The following is an 18,415-nucleotide window of genomic DNA, read 5'->3' on the forward strand; positions in this document are numbered from 1 at the left end:
TACCAGTCCAAAGCACATATTGTAAAACAAAAATGTCTCCAAACATTGATGAAGCGCATTTCTCCTGTACAAAGCTGATTCCAGAGTCTCCAGATTTCCTGCAGCTTTTGATGAGCATCTAAATCGTACAGTCCTCTGTACCCTTGTACGTGAATAAGGTCAGGTTTTGGAAGCAGAAGCAAAGTAGGACATCAGAGGATGCGCTGTGGCTGCGGCATGGACAGCCATAAATACAAGACAGGTGGATCGCACAGCGCATCCCTCTGTCCCAATATCAGCCTCAGACTCACACTGAACATCATAGGAACTCAGCAGAGTCGTAGCGCTTGGCACAAAGACGTCCGATATGGAATCAAAGGTAAGGTTTGATGTCTGCTATAATTTATTTTGTTTTTAAATTATTTTTAAACATTGAAGTTGTAGAGTATCTGTGACAGTTTAAAAGAGGTCCCTGAAACTAAGAGTCCCCTTCAGCATGAAGCTGTTTCCTCACATATATAAGTTGGTTTGCACTTGTTAGACCTGCGGTGGAAACAGGTTTGTCTCTCTAGAAACAAGATTGGCTTTATCATAGAGAATATAGATACAATATAATTTCTATGGTGAAGAGTACAGTAGCTGAGGATTTCTGGATAATCTTTGTTTCCCCAAATATTATTTAGATATCTGGATGTGACAGAATAGCCCAAGTTTGGAAGCCTTAAACAAGACTGTGTTCATTATAGAAGAGGTTTTATATTAATTAAGTACTCATTCATTTTAGAGTGCGCACCACCTTAAGGTCCATCTAGGTTTTACAAATGTGTAAGTATTACATAATGCATAGCTGGATGTTAATGAGCATTTTTCCATCCTGCTCTCTTGTATCACTGTGTGGTTTCCCCAATCATGAGGCAGTAACGTAAGATGGCTCCGTTGATGCTTTCAGGAAGCAATGTTAAATTTTAAACAAATGCAATTAGACGACAGCGCCGCAGGGCCTGGCAAGGATGAACTGTAGCAAATGAAAAACCAAAGGTGGAAGTTGCAGATTCGTTGATAGTGTTTCATGGTGATGGATGTTTTCAATGTCAGCTTCTTTCATTTCTAGTTTTCTGTCAACTAAATGTGTCCCAAACCTACATTTTTTGGGCTCAAGTGCAATTTATCTGTACCTCGCAGATTTACTAAGTAATCTTATAACATGTTTTTTATTTCACATTCATAAAAATAAACTCTTTCTTCCTGGACATTGAAGTGAGGTCAATATTTATCATCTGAAGTAGAACAAATAAGGTTGCAATAATTCAATCCTGGAATAATCTTTTACCTTCTAGTTTTATCGGGTTGCAGATAATTACTTTGAAATACATCCATCTAATCAAAGATCAGTAACTGAATACCTTTCCTGTATGTTGTGTGGAGGAGGGTGAGAGTGGGTCTCTGCGTGGCTCGGATTACAACAACATGGTATTACATACCTGCACAGACACAGACATAAAAAAATACACAGACCTACACCCACACACTCTTCTTAAACACATAGTTCAACGCTCAGGTGAAGAGCTGGATGGATGTTTGCTGCCTCGGCTCCATTAATGTTTGAGCAGCCCCCTGCTTCCAGAACCAGGTGGCCCGTTACTGAATCGCCAGTGTCAAAGCAGCAGCCAAGCAGGAAGCAGCAGTTCCATCCTTTTCTATCTTGAATTGTGGTGAAGGGTTTGTGTTAAGGCTGTTTTTTTTTGCTTTTTTTTGTTTTTGTTGTTGGATGAAGGACAGTGGAGAGTGTGAAGACAGAATAGATTAGACCACTGCTGAACTGAAGAGGCTCAAATATGGAAGATATTCTCATATTTTAAAGCCTCTGTGCTGGAGTTTGTGTGCCCGAGTTGCACAGTTGTGGACTGAGAATCGTCACAGAAGACCGATTCAACCATGACACACATGGCTCTGGAAGAGAGGGAGGTAAATTACTTACGTTGGTATATTTATTTACACTACCATGAAAAAAAAGTTGTGCAACCCTTAGACAGAATCTTGCTTCTTTCCATGTCATGTTTATTATTTTTCTTCTTCTCCTGCGCCTGATCATGACAATATTGTGCAGAATTTGCCTAAATAAATAAGGAAAGTGAACAAAACAAGGACCAAAGAGGAAATTCTTGGACATCAGAAAGAATGGGCTTCAACTAACTGGTGAACCTTGGAAAAAGAAGAGATAATGTGGTTTATTACCAGGCTGTTGAAGAGTGGACCAGATCTTAACTTTTGTAGTGATGCTGATGCGAGACTTCAGTCCACGTGTGTGTAGTGCTGAGGTTTATCATGTGCTTTTAATTGATATCCAGTTCTTATGAGTTATGTCTGCATTTTTTGTAAAAAGTTGACCTTGTAATCATTTCACCAAGGCTTCCACATATCACTTATCCTGCTGTGGCGTTCATTGAAAGTCATTTAGATTAGCTTTGTTACTTCAAGCTACGACTGCTCTGGTCTGTCATAGTAAAGAAAGAGCCGACTCAAAAACTGGTTGATCCATGTTCCGGGTCCTGATCTTGAGATACATGTATCTGCAGATCATCAGCAAAAGAAAAAGATTCTGAATGCAAGCAGCTGAAATGAACTTCATAAACTTCCGTTTTAGGTAGAATGGGTTCAGCCTTAGAGATATGGTGAAGGTCTTCATCTGGGGACAGCTTGGAGTCCAGCTGCTGCTTCTCAGGAAAAGGAATTAGTCTATGGAGGTTTTCGGACATATGATCCCACTTCAAGTTTTCTGGGTACATTGCAGTTTGAGGAGACACAGAACACACTTTGTTTATTGCAGTTTTCTTTTGGGGACACTTTGGGATCCCCTAGAAGTATAATCGGAGTGTGGCTGGTGAGAGAAGTGTCAGGGCTTCCCTCCAGGATCTCAAAACTTTATATTTACAATAAATTAGCAATTGCAAATGTTGGTCCATTTATCTGAATATTGGTGAAATGTTAGATAAGAGTAACACAAAGATGCTATTTTTGTGTTGTGGTACAACACAAAAGTTTGTTAGGCAGGTTTTACATCTTTACATTTGTTGTTCCTTCTTACAAGCTAAAGCAAGACGCTTGGCACAAAATGCTTTAAAAAATTTCTTTAGGCCAATCCTGTCTAATAAACATTTTATTTTTAAATCTATCAGCATCTAACCTCTAGCGTACAAAGCTGATTCAGCTGAGCTGGCAGGTGTGTGTAGCGAGGCACATTTTGGGACTGGTGTCTTTGAAGGACTGATTAAGGTCAGGTTTCTCCAAACACCTGAAGCCCCCTAAATGTATGTTGCCCTTGGTGATGTATGGTGTCACTCAGCAGCCCACGAGGAGAGCTATCTCTTTCAGGAGGCTAACTGCCACTTTGTGGCTGGGTAACAGGATCCAGCACCATACTGGATGGACACGGACAATGGGGTGTCTTCTCAGGTGATGATCTTCAAGTCAGATAGACTTTCCGGTTCAGATATGTTTTTTTTTTATTGTGGTTCCTATTACTGGAATGTCGTCACTTGGGTTATGTCGTTTTTTTTTTTTTTTTTGGTTTACAGTTCAGGTTTACAGTTTGGTTTACTGACTTCCATTACCAGGAAAGCAAACGTTTCCTTTAGTGGTTTTTGGTAACATTCCAGTATAGTGTTTTACCTTTTGTCTGTTTCTTGAGGACACATTTTCTTTGATTGGTAATCTGTCTTTTGCACTAAATGATACCTGATCACGTAGATGATCACAGAAACATGATGTGAGGACAACAGTGAACAACTGCTCCCAGTAGAAGCCCCCTTGACCTCAACGACGTACTGGGAGCACAACAATATAAAATATCAGTGAGATATGCAGGCATTTGCTCATATAGAGTCCTTAAAACATTTTTGAAAGATACTGGAGAGATATGCAACAACTGTAGCATTAGCATCTCTAGGTGTAAAAAGGAGATATTCAATTGAATATAATCTGCATAAATAATGTTTGGATATTCGTCCCTTTCATTCACGGGTTTTCTCCAGTATTCTCTCTCAGTTCAAAGACATCCTTGTTAGGTTAACTGGTTTTCCTGGATCTTATTTCATATTTGGATGGTTTTCTGTTCTTTATCTTTGTGTTGCAATGTGATGAACCCCCTACCTGTCCAACGTGTGTCCTGCCTCTCACCTATGACTGCTGTTAGAGATTCATGCCTTCCCCAAATTAAATAAAATAGAAGAATGGATTGATCCGACCAAAGTGGCCTACCAAGCAAAATACATGTTGATCAGTAAAAGGAGAAGACAAATTAATCAGAGAAAACCACATGTGGAAACAGTGGAAAAAAGAAACAAAGCCTTAAACAAATACCAAGAAAGTGAGTTCAGAGTAAAACAAAAAGTTTAAAAAAAACACAGCAAGCCTTAATGATGATCATTCATAGCCGCTTTAGAAGGTATGCTCAAATCTCACATGTTATTATCTTATATATTTTTTATTTGTTACTCCGTTTGTAGTAATTATTTAAATCCTCATTTGGGTCTATTCAAACTACAAGATGGGACAGATTCTGTGTCCTAAATAAAATAAAAACAATTACAAGCAGCTTGCTACTGTTAGATATCACAAAACTAAATTTCCTTACTGTCGATTATGAGCAAATTATAGACAACCGCCTTTTATAATCTGCTGCCAAAGTGGGTACAAACGTCTGTCGAATAGTTGTTTTCCTACATTCCAGTTCGAAGGGCTTTTTGAGTTTTGAATCAGTCATGATTTTAGTAGGAAATGTGTTTTAGCAATCCCAACTGCTGAAATGAATCTATTTTAGAAGAGAGTTTTGTTTGTGTTTTCAACTATATCCACGCATAAACTTTAATAAAAGAAGAACACAAACAAATACATATTTAGAACTGGACAGACATACTTCCTTTTTTAAACACTCCCTACATAATTTACGACTTCCTATTGGAGGAAACTGAGGATATAATCCATCAGTGTTTCCTGTGTTCCCCCAATAAAAGCAGATGTTCAGGTTCAGTTGGGGAAAAAAAAGAAGAGAGGCACACATCAGGACAACCATCGAGGGCCCTGAGAGTAGGTAATTATTTGATCTGACTTCCAGTCAACCATCGTTAACTTCATTATATTTGAAAAATTCAAATATTTTATTGTGCATTTCTTCTGTCACTAAATCAGATGTTATTAAATCAGTTACTGTGACTTGATAACAGCTCAACTTGGCAGAGATAACACCAAACTACAGAAACGTGATACAAGACGGCTCATAATGCTGTAATTGAAGTGCAATGAATCTCTGGTTATACCCTGGCAGAAACTGAGCTGTGTATTAAATAGCTAGGTATATTCTGTGTTTATGCATATAATCATGAAGTCTTCTATCTCTTAACTGTACTTTGATACTGAAATGTTGTTGAAATCTACTCTGGCCTTAAAATGAAATCTGTTTTGCAGGCTTGGTTGCCTATTTTCTGATTTAAAATGGCAAAAAAAAAGAGTAATGGGTCTATGGAGAACACATAACCAGATAAGATAGAGGTGGCTGAATTTAGATTCACATAGGAATAACGGATGTGGCCAAGGACACTAACTGGAATTCACAGATATGAGCACAAAAATGCCGGCAGCGAGACGCCCACTGGGAGAGATATTTTACCAGTATTGTTGGCATTTGTCTCAATATCTTCCTCACCGACAGCACAGAAAAAAACAAACATTAGAGAGAAAAGTGACACACAAAAAAAGAAAACAACAGCTGCATCCATCTAAACTCGAGTAAAAATAACTTTACCAGTACTGTTCAAATTAAACCAAAGATGAGACAAGTCTAATTCACTTAAGCCTTTGATTAACCCTGATAGTTAAAACATTTATGTAGATGTTTCCATATTTCACTTCTCTTTCACATTTAAGCTTTGCTTCGATAAAAAGCAACGTTGTCTTTTCTATGTCTTATCAATGAAATGTTGCTCTCAAGCAAAATACTGTCCTGAGATTTCTATTAGTTTTGCTTAGTGTATTATTTTAAAAGGATCTTGTAGTCTTCCAGTCTTTTAAAGTTTACCTCTTATTTTCACTTTGGTTCTCAATAAAGGTGAATAGCATTCAATGAGTTCTTGAAAAATAAAAGAAAGAAACAAAAAAACTTCCTGATTTTTTCCATCTCTTTCTTTTTTCCTTTTATATTTCATCGGATTGGTTTGGTTTGGTTTGGTTTGGTTTGGTCTGATCAGGTTAAAAATGGCAGCCTGTAAAAAACGGTGATGCAACTTTTCTGGTCTTTTGTATAAACAATCTTGGTCACAAATTTTGACCATATATAATGTTAGACCCAAACAAACTTCTTTCCCAATTTCATTAAACAGTATTTGGGAAATATGTTAAAGGCATCTTATTAACTGCTAATAAATGCTAACAGAAATGATACTATGTTCATGTCTGTGCTCATAAACAAAACATCTATGAACAAAAAGCTATAGATCCATTTTCTAGTTGCACTTTCTAACTTTTCCATTTTTCTTAGCAAAGAAATGAAAAGATGAAGTCTTGCTGTAAACAAAGAAAATAGTGAAAAGCCAGGGTGATGTTATCCAGGGCCATTTTAATGGAAAGTCTGGCTATTTAGAAGCAAAGTTTACCTATATTAAGGTTTGACTTCAGACTTTTGCAGCTCTCCACCATACTTGTTGAGCTAGGGAGTTGGACCTGAATGAACAATAACTTGTTATCAGCTTTTGTTGTTTCCCCGTCTTATCGCTCCTGTTTTGACACAGAGCCTGGAGGAGCGGTGTAACCGGATCCTGAGGAACATGGAGGCCTCCCTGACGGCCCGGGATCGTGTGGGCATCCAGGATTTTGTTCTGCTGGACGCCTACACCAGTGAGAGTGCCTTTCTGGACAACCTGAGGAAACGCTTCCATGAGAACCTGATTTATGTGGGTGCTTTCCTGTGCAGCTTATTCCCTTTAGTCTAATGAAACCTCACAGCCCTCAGCCTCTAACCCCTGCTGTCCTAATGCGGCATTTTACCGTCTATCTGTCACCTTGTGCTGCTGATATAGCAGCTCTGCTTCTTTGAATCTGCAGAGCGAGCATGAAAAAGGTCACAACCACCCAACGGGTCATGATGACAAGTGATTAAATAAACTTATTGCTGTTGGTAAAGGACAAAACTAAATATAATCGTGGAAGAATATTTTTTTAATGTCATGTAATCAGTAAGAAGAATAGTTGTATTATTACTGAACGTGCAAGAGCTGCAGATCATGAGTCCATGTCCTTGTCTCTGTTTGAAGACCTACATTGGGACGCTTCTGGTGTCGGTCAACCCGTATAAAGACTTGGACATCTACAGCAAGAAGCAAATGGACACCTATATGGGAGTTAACTTCTTTGAACTACCACCTCACATGTAAGTTTTTGGGGTTTCTTCTATATCTTTTTAAACATTTGACGGATAAATAAGATGAATCAGTTCAGGAATATATTGTTTCAGAGAGTATGGATATTTTTGAATTGCTGATGATCATCACAACATTACTTACTTGTCTTTTGGAGAAATAAGCCACCAGCAGGTTTTCTCTATTTTTACCCTGAGATTTATTTCATCAATATTTAATCAGCTTTTACCAGATTTTTTGTTTTTTGCTGCTGAAGAAAAGCATTCACACATAAACCACTGCTCTTTACAGATGATGAGTTTGACTATTTTTTGGTCATTGTATGTCTTAAAAAGAGGATACTTAGGTTTTATAGAGAAAACAATTATTTAGTTTCAGCATTTTTACTTTCAGAATTGAAATCTAAAACTTAAGAACGTGTTAGTCCCTCTTCCAAATAACTTCAGGTAAAACTTAAAATAATTGAAACTAAATCTTATGCAAAATAGTGGCTTGTGCTGTTGTGTATCTGTTGTGATGTGGAAATGACAACAGATACACAGACAAGGTGTCAATAAGAAAATGAGAAATACAAAGACATAAATTGTTATGTGGAAAATTGGTGAAATAATCTAAAATGTGGAAAAACTGATAACATTACTGAGCTGAAAAATATGAATCTATGAAAATCAAGAGTCTTCTTGCATTACCTTAACCTGTTTCTGTTCTTAGTTATGCTTTGGCAGACAACGTTTTCCGCACCATGCTGTCGGAGTTCAACAATCACTTCATCCTGATCTCAGGAGAGAGCGGGGCTGGAAAGACAGAGGCCTCCAAAAAAATCCTGCAGTTCTACGCTGTCAGCTGTCCGAGCACCAAACTCCTGAACAACGTCCGGGACAGGCTGCTGCTCTCCAATCCAGTGCTTGAAGTCAGTGGCAAACTAATGTTATGCTCTGTTTTAGATAAACATATTTTAAATCAAGTATTTGATTCTTTTATTTTCCTGTAGGCTTTCGGAAATGCCAAAACCCTGAAAAACGACAACTCAAGCCGCTTTGGGAAATACATGGACATCCAGTTCGACCATCGGGTAGACTGGAATACTTACACAAAAAGAATAAAAAATAATGACAAATTACATGGCATCTGGAGTTTAGAGATTGTCTTTTTCCTTAGGGTGGAGCTGTGGGTGGTCACATCCTTAGTTACCTGCTGGAGAAGTCCCGCGTGGTTCACCAGAACCACGGTGAGAGAAACTTCCACATCTTCTACCAGCTGGTGGAGGGAGGAGAGGAGGATTTGCTCCGCTGGCTGGGCCTGGAGAGAAACTGCAAGAACTACCGTTATCTGGTGCAAGTGAGAGAAAATTTAGAAAAGAAATCCACCAAAAATCTCAGAAATTTTGAGATTAATCTCTGAAGACTTATTAGAAAAAAACGTGAAAATTTCTGTGTTTCAAAAGCTGAACATTTCCTCACACACATGCCACACAAATATTTAATCAGAAGTTTATATTTCATGCTTTTTAGGGGGATTGTGCCAAAGTTAGTTCGATCAACGATAAAAGTGACTGGAAGACAGTGCGGAAAGCGCTGTCTGTCATAGACTTCAGCGAAAGCGACACTGAGGTGAGGTGACACAGTCAACCACGATGTTCAAATCTACGTGATGATTTCTTTCTCTGATTGTCTCTGTTTTGTGTTGATGCAGCACCTGTTTGGTATTATTGCCAGTGTGCTCCACTTGGGAAACCTAAAGTTTGAAGCAGACGCTCGAGGATATGCCACCATCAAAAACAACCAGGAGATGCATTGGGTGTCAAAAGTAAACCATCTGTCTGTGATGCACCAATCTTCAACGTGTACCCTGAGTGAATTTAACACTCAGTGCGTGTTTTTGTCTGTCTTTGTTGCAGTTGTTGGGTATTCCTAACCAGGTGCTACAACAGGGTTTAACCCACAGAAAGATAGAAGCCAAAACAGAAGAGGTGACGCTCCCGTAGCTTTGGATGTGTTTTTACCAATTTGTGATGTTTATTTGCAGTCATTCACATTACTTTGCTCTTAAAGGTGCTCAGCCCATTTTCAGTGGAACATGCTGTATATGCCAGGGATGCCCTTGCCAAAGCCGTCTATGGCCGAACCTTCGACTGGCTGGTCAACAAGATCAATGAATCACTGGCTAACCAGGTCAGCACTGTGTGTTGATATGTTTTAGCTGCTCTACTGGACACAGCAAGAAAACCTGGACGTGACATTTGATTAGTATGAATTCTGACAATATTTTCTACTGTGCAAAACAATTTACAACACTTCAGCTTTTTGCCTCATGTAGTCTTTTTTAACATATAAAGTGTTCAGTCTAGTCCTCTTCTTCTTAACTCCTTCATGAAGAATGCAGGACTACTAGTTTATTGGTTGTTTTTTGGATTAATGTTCTCATTTTCCAATGAGTCACTTTATGTGGACACAAATGTCTTGGCCAATACTTGCTCCTTTGCAGTTGTGTTCAAAGCTTGGCAGATAATTTTATAACCTAACCCTGTTTGAAATGTGTCCACATCTTCAGCCTTGGTCTGTCTGCGTTTTTTTGGTTTTCATGAGGAGGTTTGTTTGTTAATGCTGGCTAATAAAGTGCTACAGTCGCCACAGAACAGTTGCATTTACTGTATACTGGGTTTAAATTACAAACCCACAGACTCATTTACTATTTAGTTAACTGCTGAACACAGTGAGGTGTGTCAAACTTTCATTTTGGTGTATCAGAGTAAAAGCAGCAGCACGCCACACATTTCAAATTTTTAAGTATATAAAAAAAGAATAGGAAACTGTTACATTTTTCACCCAATTCACAATTTTGAGACTTTTTCCTTTACAAAAGAAAAACTCAAGTGAAGTTACAAAATATAAAACACTTTTGCAAGACAACATATGTGGTCAAACTCCTCTATATTTTGCCCTCCTGCCACTGTTTATATCTCCTTGTGCTACGTTCAGGATTCCTCCAGGAAAAGGGTGGTCGGCCTGCTGGACATCTATGGGTTTGAAGTTTTCAGTGTTAACAGGTGAGATCCTGCACATTTGACCACTTTCAGGCAAAAACATTGAACATAATAATACCTTTTCCCCTTTTCCATTTCAGCTTTGAACAGTTTTGCATCAACTATTGCAACGAGAAGCTGCAGCAGCTTTTCATCCAGCTGACGCTTAAATCAGAGCAGGAGGAATACGAGCTGGAAGGGATTGAAGTAATAATGCAGTTATTTAGTCGCATCAATAAACGACATGATTCATGAAACAATCTAATGTTTTTAATGTTCTTGTGCAAAGTGGGAACCAGTGCCATATTTTAACAACAAGATAATCTGTGACCTTGTGGAGGAGAAATTCAGAGGAATCATCTCCTTGTTGGTAGGTATTTAAATAAGCTATGGTCATTAATGAATGAATTAATAAACCTTTGGCTAAATAAAATACATAAGTTTGATTTTCATCCTGATAGGATGAGGAATGTTTGCGTCCTGGGGAGGCCACCGACCTCACCTTTCTGGAGAAGATGGAGGAAAAGATTGGCGGCCATCCTCATTTTGTCACGTGAGACTTTAATTCTTTGGAAAATTCACCTTTACAGCAACTAAACTCCAGTCACCTTAAATGTTTCTCCTCATACAGACACAAACTTGCAGACAAAAACACAAGAAAAACACTGGAAAGAGGAGATTTCCGCCTCCTACACTATGCTGGGGAGGTTACATATTGTGTTGTTGGTAAGTAATAATTAGACTGTTGTTAACTATTAGAGAAGCTTAACTTTGCTTTTGCATTCCTTTTACGCTACAGCTATTTTCAGCAGGATAAGAAATAGAGTGTTTATTAAAAAATGTATAAGTGAAATATTGTTTTCTTTTGACATTTCAGGATTCTTGGACAAAAACAACAATCTGTTGTATCGAAGTGGAAAAGAGGTGATTTTATTCTGGATCTCTGTGTTCAGTAAAGTGGTGACTCTGTGGACAGAAATGTGTTTTATTTAAACATTAAACAAAGTTTAACAATAATTATCCTCAATAGTCTGCTTGAAAAGCTTAATGTTAGGTTTTTATCCATTTCACATTTTGCCTTGGCAGAAGTTGTGCTGTGTTTTTCCCTCGTTATTGACCTTTCACCTTGTTCAACCTGCTTGGTTCGAGGATCAAATAAAAAACATTAATTCATGATGGTATCTCCACCATGCACTGTAGCTTTGCTTGACTTCAGTACTTTAGTTTACATCTCAAAAACACATTTCCTTTCATTTTTCTGATTTGAAACTTTCACATAAAATAACTTCTGGTGATATTATCTTGAGTAAAGTATTTTGTCTTTTGATTTCAGGAAACAAAAGAGAGCAAAAAACATTTTTCCCCCAACAAAGCAATATATTTTTTACCAAAGAATACAATTATCAATAAATCACAAAAATATGTCATTGCACTGGGGTTATTAGCATTTCTTTCGAATTTCTAACCAAGACTGATAAGCGTATTATTTTCTGTTTTCCATAAGGTCATGCAACACTCCAAAAATGGCATCATCAAACACTGCTTTCCCTCCTCTGAACCTGACAGCAAAAAGAGACCAGAAACTGTGAGAAGATAATCAGACGACACTTAATTTTCCTCAGATTTTAATCTGAAAGTGGTTCAAATTGTCCACTTTGTCCTGCAACACCTTAGGTGGTGACCCAGTTTAAGAACAGCCTGGTTGGTCTGACTGAGATCCTAATGTCCAAAGAGCCTTGGTATGTGCGCTGCATCAAACCGAATGAATCCAAACAACCAGGTGAGACCAGATTACATTTGTACAAAATGGAGTCTGTTCACCAGGCTGCTGATGGGGCAGATAACAGAGCTGAAATTTCAGTCCTCTGGTGTGTTTTGCAGCAAAATTTGATGATGTGCTGGTGAGACATCAGGTTAAATACCTGGGGCTCATGGAGCACCTCAGGGTCAGGCGAGCCGGCTTTGCATACCGACGCAAATATGAGCTCTTTCTCCAGAGGTAACAGAACATCTTCAGCCTGATTTAATTATCTTACTTTGTAAAGTTTGCTCTAGTTGTTGACAAACCTACTACTATACAAATGCTCCTTCTCTGCACTAGGTATAAAGCTCTGTGTCCAGACACTTGGCCCAACTGGAAAGGTACGCCAGCAGAGGGTGTTCGCTGCCTCATTAAACACCTGGGCTACAAAACTGATGAGTATAAGTTAGGCAGGTTGGTAGATGCACAGCATGGTTTCGAAAGATTACTAACAATCTATAATTCCTGTGAAGAATCACTGGATCTTTTGACGCTTTAAATGTTGGCTTTCCACTTGAAGGACGAAGATTTTCATCCGCCATCCCCGGACTCTGTTTGCAACAGAAGACGCCTTTCAGGTCTGCAAGCATCAGCTTGGTAAGAAATAACTCGGCTTCAATCAATTCAAAAGTAAAATATGAAACATTACTATTTAATAGTACAATCTTATCAGAAGTGCCGTAAAACGTGAAAACATCATCTGTCACTGTAGCAACAAGGATTCAAGCCAAATACAAAGGTTACAGAGTGAAAGAAGAGTACCTGAAACAGAAAGCGGCTGGTGAGTGACTGAAGTGACGCTAATTGAGTAAGATGTGATGATGTTTTCAAAATCAGAAACATGTCTTTTTTTAGATGTTCATTTTAAAATAATTCATCCCGTATGTTTGTCCAAACAGCCACTAAAATTGAGAACTGCTGGAGAGGTTTGATGGCGAGGAAGGAGCGTGAAAGGAGAGCTTGGGCGGTCAAGGTCATCAAGAAGTACGGCACAATAATCACAAGATATAGATAATGTCTAATAAAGCAGCTTAATAAGATACTGTGCTGTAAGCTGACCTGTTTGGTTGATTTTTGATAGATTCATCAAAGGTTTCATGACCAGAAATCAACCAGCCTGCATTGACAACAGTGAGTACCTGGTCTATGTGAGGCAGAACTACCTCACCCGCCTGAAGGAAAACCTTCCCAAATCGGTCCTGGACATGGACTCGTGGCTCACCCCACCACCCATTTTAAAGGAGGTAAATGAGCTTTTCATGTTTTTGAAGAATGATTTGGCAGGGATTGTATTGTATGACTTTTAAGATGTAACAAAATTAAAATGCGTTTTTATTTTGCAGGTCTCGCTGCTCTTGCAGAACGTCTTCGTTCGCTATTTGGTGAGGCAGTACGTCCGAGAAATCACCCCACAAAGGAAAGCTCAGGTAGGATCCACTGTTTTCAAAATAATATCTTCAACTCACTTTCTCTATCTTTGTATGTTTTTTCCATCTCCCATTTTAATGAACCTACTGTATATGTTACATAAAAAATAGTTTGGTAGTTAGATAAAAAGACAATATGTGTATATTGGAAACACAAAATCTAATTGCACAGTAACATGCTTTTTAAAATCTATTTTTATGTAAAGCCTCTTTAGTTGTTTTCATAGTTCTTGCATTTATTGTTCTTGTTTCTCAGAACTCAACTTAAACAATTAAAGTCACCATGTGACATTGTTTGGATGTTTCTCCTTCTCCAGCTTCTCCTCAAAGCCCAAACGAGCTCCATGTTCAAAGGAAAAAAAGAAAACTACCCACTCAGTGTGTGCAGCCCGTTTGTTGACACGAGGATTGGTAAGAATATTTTAATAGTATTTTTTATCTGTGAGACATGGTGGTGGCAGCATTATGCTTTGTGGGTTTGTGTTGTGTTAGGACAGCAAACTGGAACCAAATGCAGCTGATAATTTTTTGTTTTATTAATTGTAAAAAGATGATAACACTATATTCCTTTCTTCCATTTTACAACTATACACTGCTTAATTAAAATACATGAAAGTTTGTTAAAACATATGAAACTGTAGGCTCTGTTCAATTTGTTGATTGGATCCTATCTTTTTAAAATTTTCACCAAGCTTTCGAAGACATTAACCTCAAGGTCCTTCAGACAATTCAGCATGAGCACCTCAAGGTAAATCAGAGCCAGAGTTTACTCTGCCTCTTTTTGTTTTTCCGATATTTTCCTAATTGTTTGCGTTTCGTTCACAGTACGGCGTTCCAGTGGTGAAATACGACAGGAACGGGTTCAGGCCTCGTCTTCGGCTGCTCATCTTCACCCAGGAAGCCGCCTACTTGGTCGAAGAAACAAAGATTAAGCAGCGGATTGATTTCACCTCGTTGAAAGGTAATAAAGCTACTAAATGAAAGTAAACTTATTACACACAGAGAAGGATATATTCACTATTTTGTGTAGCTACATCTTAATTTCCTTCTTGCTATGGCATGCATGCTTATTAGTAACCCATGCTACAGATGTCTTAAGAAAAAGAACTCAGCTTGGGAATCAAATCTTACATTAAGGATTAATTAATACTAAGTTTTTCCTGATATCCATAGAATAAAGTAGATTTTTCATGCATTGATACATTTATATGCTGATTCTGTGATATGTTTTGAATCGTGCCAATGAAAAATAAAATCCCAATGTTTTTTACTGGCAGAGAACATTGAATTTTTAATTTAAATGTCTTGGTACTTTAGCAAATTTCCTAGAACCTTTGAAATAGAAACAGGCCCACAGCATTACAGATCCTCCACCGTAGTTAACCTGGCACAATACATTGTTTAGTTTTTTTATGTTACTAAAATGCCCTTAGTGTAATATCAGAACCTTCAAACATAATTTTCATTAAATCCATATGTCTGGGTTAAACGTGGTTTGTTATTTTACTGGATTTATGTAAAATTCTAATCTTAAATGTTGTGTTTTAATCTACGGTAGGTGCAAAAAATAATCATCATTAACAGAATTAAAGGCTTGAAAGCATAATTATGTGTGTAATTAATCTATATACTGTGTTTTACTTAGTGAATGGAGGTAATAAAATACATTTTCTAAATATAATAATCTTATGAATATGTATGTAATTTGCATTTATTGCTTATTATCGAGACTTGGTGACCCAAAGTTGTAGTTTTCTGGAATTGAGCGTTGGAGATTTTTTTAGTCTTACTGCTAGGGGAGCAATTACATTGTTATATTTATTGTTATTAAATAATTATTCCCTTATTTTGGATTGTTTTTTGTATATTGAATGAATTCACTCAAATTAATTGTTGGATTTTTATCAATTTAACTCTATAAGATTATCTAAGTACAAAAATAGATCAGTTTATTTTAGGGATTTTTACAAATCAGAATAAGATCCTGATCTGATTCTTTTGTAGGTGTGTCTGTGAGCAACCTGAGCGACAACTTCCTCATCCTCCATGTTACATGTGATGATATCAAACAAAAGGTTTGTTGTTGTTTTTCTTTTGCAATGAAATATAATTATGAGACAGTAATCAGATTATTACTGTAATTAAATATGGAGGACCAATCACGTTTGTTGTTTCAGGGAGATCTGGTTCTGCAGTGCGACTTCCTCTACGAGGCTCTGACTAAGCTCAGTTTTATTGCTGACAAGCAGAGCTGTATCAAAGTGGTTCAGGGGAGGTACAGAATCTGGATCATATTCAGCATTATTTTAATAATTATTGTTAAGAATTAATTAAAGAATTTCCCTTTGCGTTCAGCGTGAGGTTTGACATTCAGCCTGGCAGAGAGGGATTTGTTGACTTCAAAAGTGGCCAGGAATCCATGGTCTACAGAGCAAAGAACGGCCACTTGATGGTGGTGAGTGTGGAGTTCAGATAATAATACTTTTTAAGCAAACACACAAGCAACTCATTGAGAATTTTGCTTTTTAGGAATCAACAAGAACCAGATGAAGATGAAGCTTAACTGGGATGATGAGGCTCTTAGAAGCCTCAGAGATGCAGATCTTTAAAACAAAACAAAAAACCAGCCATTCTTTCTCAACCTCCTCATGCTCTTCATAATGACTGATTTTAAGTTTTTCATCTTTATGATATTACTTTATGGTAGTCTGATGTTGTTCGTCACCAAATAATGCCAATATCTCAACAGCAGAAAGAGCAACTGAAGAGTTTGATCAGAAAACATATAAACTATATAAGCTAAAAAAAGCCTGTTTTGTATTTGACTTTTGTTGATATGGCAATTTAAGACATGCATGTGTAAAACCATAAAGAGCTTACCTATGCCACACCTTTGTGTAAGAACATGCTTAACCATACATAAGTTTATAATAATTACCTTTAGAAAACTAGGTTAGTGAAAATACAGTGCAATAAATAATTCTCAGTCTATCTATACTCTGTGTTCACTGATGATGCTCGTATTGCAGCTCCCCCTGCTGAGCATTTGCTGATTGTGCATAAGGTTGTGCTGGCAAAACAAATCCTGAAGTGTCTTTCCTCGGTTGTTTCAAGTAGAACAGGAAAGATTTTGCTGAGTGACAGCAAATCTTTAATCCTTAGTGCTAAATAAAATGTTGGTCCACACTTTGCAGTTGTAGGACTGACCTCTTTAGGCTTTCCAAGACATTTAGGAAAGTGGTTTTGGGAAGTGTTGATCAGAGGGGCAAATATGAGATCAGACATTGATGTTGGACAAGAGAGACTGGCCTCCATCCTCCACTGTTATTCATCTCTAAGGAGCTCAGGACTCTGCGATGGCAAAGGAAATGGAAACTCATGAAGCTCTACATAATATACTTGAGCTAATCTGCTAATCTGAAGGCCACATGAAGTTTGGAGAATCTCAACCCCCAACCCATCTACCAACCCAGCTCTGTTATTCCCAATACCTTTGTTATAAAACCTCAGTCAGGCGGCTGAGTGGGGATTATTTGAAGAAAAATCCACAACTGGGATTAGCAGAGCTCTGAATAGTGATCTAAACTTTCCAAATGTTCATAGAAACAGTCTGAAAATAGGTGCTGAATTTTATACCTTTGTAGTCATGAAAGTGGTTGTAACACCTAATTTAATATTTCTAATGGGTAGCAATAGTACATATGTAATGGTGAAAAGTAAACATCCTCATATTTTAAAATGCATTGAAAGTGTGCTGCTATATGACTAATAAAAATGACATATATTACGTATATTACAGACTACATATAGTTGTAATAAACTCACATTATTGGACATACTGATGATTTGGCTGCAAGCATAATTCAGTTTGTCAATTATTGTCTCCTCACAATGTTACAGCATATATAATTTTACGTTTTTATTATTCTGATCTGATATTGCAGTTTGTTTCTCTTACTGCTTGTTAAAAAGAGTTGAATTAAAATTAAACAAAATAGCAAAAAAAATAACAAAAACAGACTACTTTTAAAGTTCACATTTTCATGGGTGTGATAGTAAATTATCTAATTTAAATGTTATTGTTGCATTTTTTCTATGCAATGATTTGCAAAGATACATAGCCGCACTTCAATAACAACAGAAAAAGTTAATTGAGAAAATATTTACATTTATCAGTGTATTTGTTAAAGAAGCTGTGGTTTAGATTTAAATTTTTACATATTTATGATGTTATTTTACAATAATATAATGTGACTTGTCATTAAATAATGCTAATATTTCAACGGTACTGTAGAAAAGTAACTACTAGATCGAAAATCATATAAACTATATACATATATGATTTTTTTTATATTGTAGTTCAACAATACCAAGAGGGTGTACTGAATCCCTCTCACACAGGTTGAGTTGTTAATGACTGTAAAGTTTTATCTATGCTAAAATTGCCACTGTGGTAGTAAATATTGATGTTTTTACAATCAAGTACATTTAGGATTGTTGATTACTGTCTTTTTTTTCTTAGATAAAATGCTTCTGAATGCATCAGCATATTTAATTTATCTTAATTTAATTTATCTTATCTTAATGCAATGAGCTTATCTTACATTTATAATCAGGTTTAGCATTTTTTTTTAAAGCGAGAGAAGGTCAAAGTTGAACACGTGAGTGTCCAGCTGAAAATGTCGCAATAATGACTCCTAGTTAGTGATTGACAGGAAGGTATATAAAGTTCATGCCAGGGCCAAGGTTTGGAAAAATGCTGAGCACATCAGCATAG

General features: G+C 37.2%; 1 protein-coding gene across 3 annotated transcripts; it reads left to right on the forward strand.

Annotated features, from left to right (window-relative positions):
• Positions 1-285: 285 nt before the first annotated feature.
• On the forward strand, positions 286-17,452 carry LOC102223667 (unconventional myosin-Ih-like). 3 transcript variants are annotated; one of them, XM_023337929.1, is made up of 32 exons: positions 286-358; positions 6,762-6,923; positions 7,284-7,399; positions 8,100-8,298; positions 8,380-8,460; positions 8,547-8,726; positions 8,900-8,998; positions 9,081-9,194; positions 9,286-9,357; positions 9,440-9,559; positions 10,367-10,434; positions 10,512-10,617; positions 10,700-10,780; positions 10,872-10,963; positions 11,042-11,136; positions 11,288-11,334; positions 11,915-11,995; positions 12,085-12,190; positions 12,292-12,409; positions 12,512-12,625; positions 12,732-12,808; positions 12,924-12,992; positions 13,111-13,195; positions 13,293-13,455; positions 13,555-13,638; positions 13,956-14,049; positions 14,331-14,386; positions 14,464-14,599; positions 15,643-15,713; positions 15,816-15,913; positions 15,994-16,093; positions 16,168-17,452. In XM_023337929.1, exons 1-32 carry the CDS (start codon positions 347-349, stop codon positions 16,186-16,188), a joined length of 3,117 nt encoding a protein of 1,038 aa, XP_023193697.1. In that variant the 5' UTR covers positions 286-346; the 3' UTR covers positions 16,189-17,452. The 3 variants fall into 3 exon arrangements, with proteins under 3 accessions (XP_023193697.1, XP_023193698.1, XP_023193699.1); XM_023337930.1 differs by lacking the exon at positions 286-358 and adding an exon at positions 5,027-5,068; XM_023337931.1 differs by lacking the exon at positions 286-358 and adding an exon at positions 5,030-5,064.
• Positions 17,453-18,415: the final 963 nt, after the last annotated feature.

This window comes from Xiphophorus maculatus, chromosome 8, assembly GCF_002775205.1.
Source record: "Xiphophorus maculatus strain JP 163 A chromosome 8, X_maculatus-5.0-male, whole genome shotgun sequence".
Classification (NCBI taxonomy): Eukaryota; Metazoa; Chordata; class Actinopteri; order Cyprinodontiformes; family Poeciliidae; genus Xiphophorus; species Xiphophorus maculatus.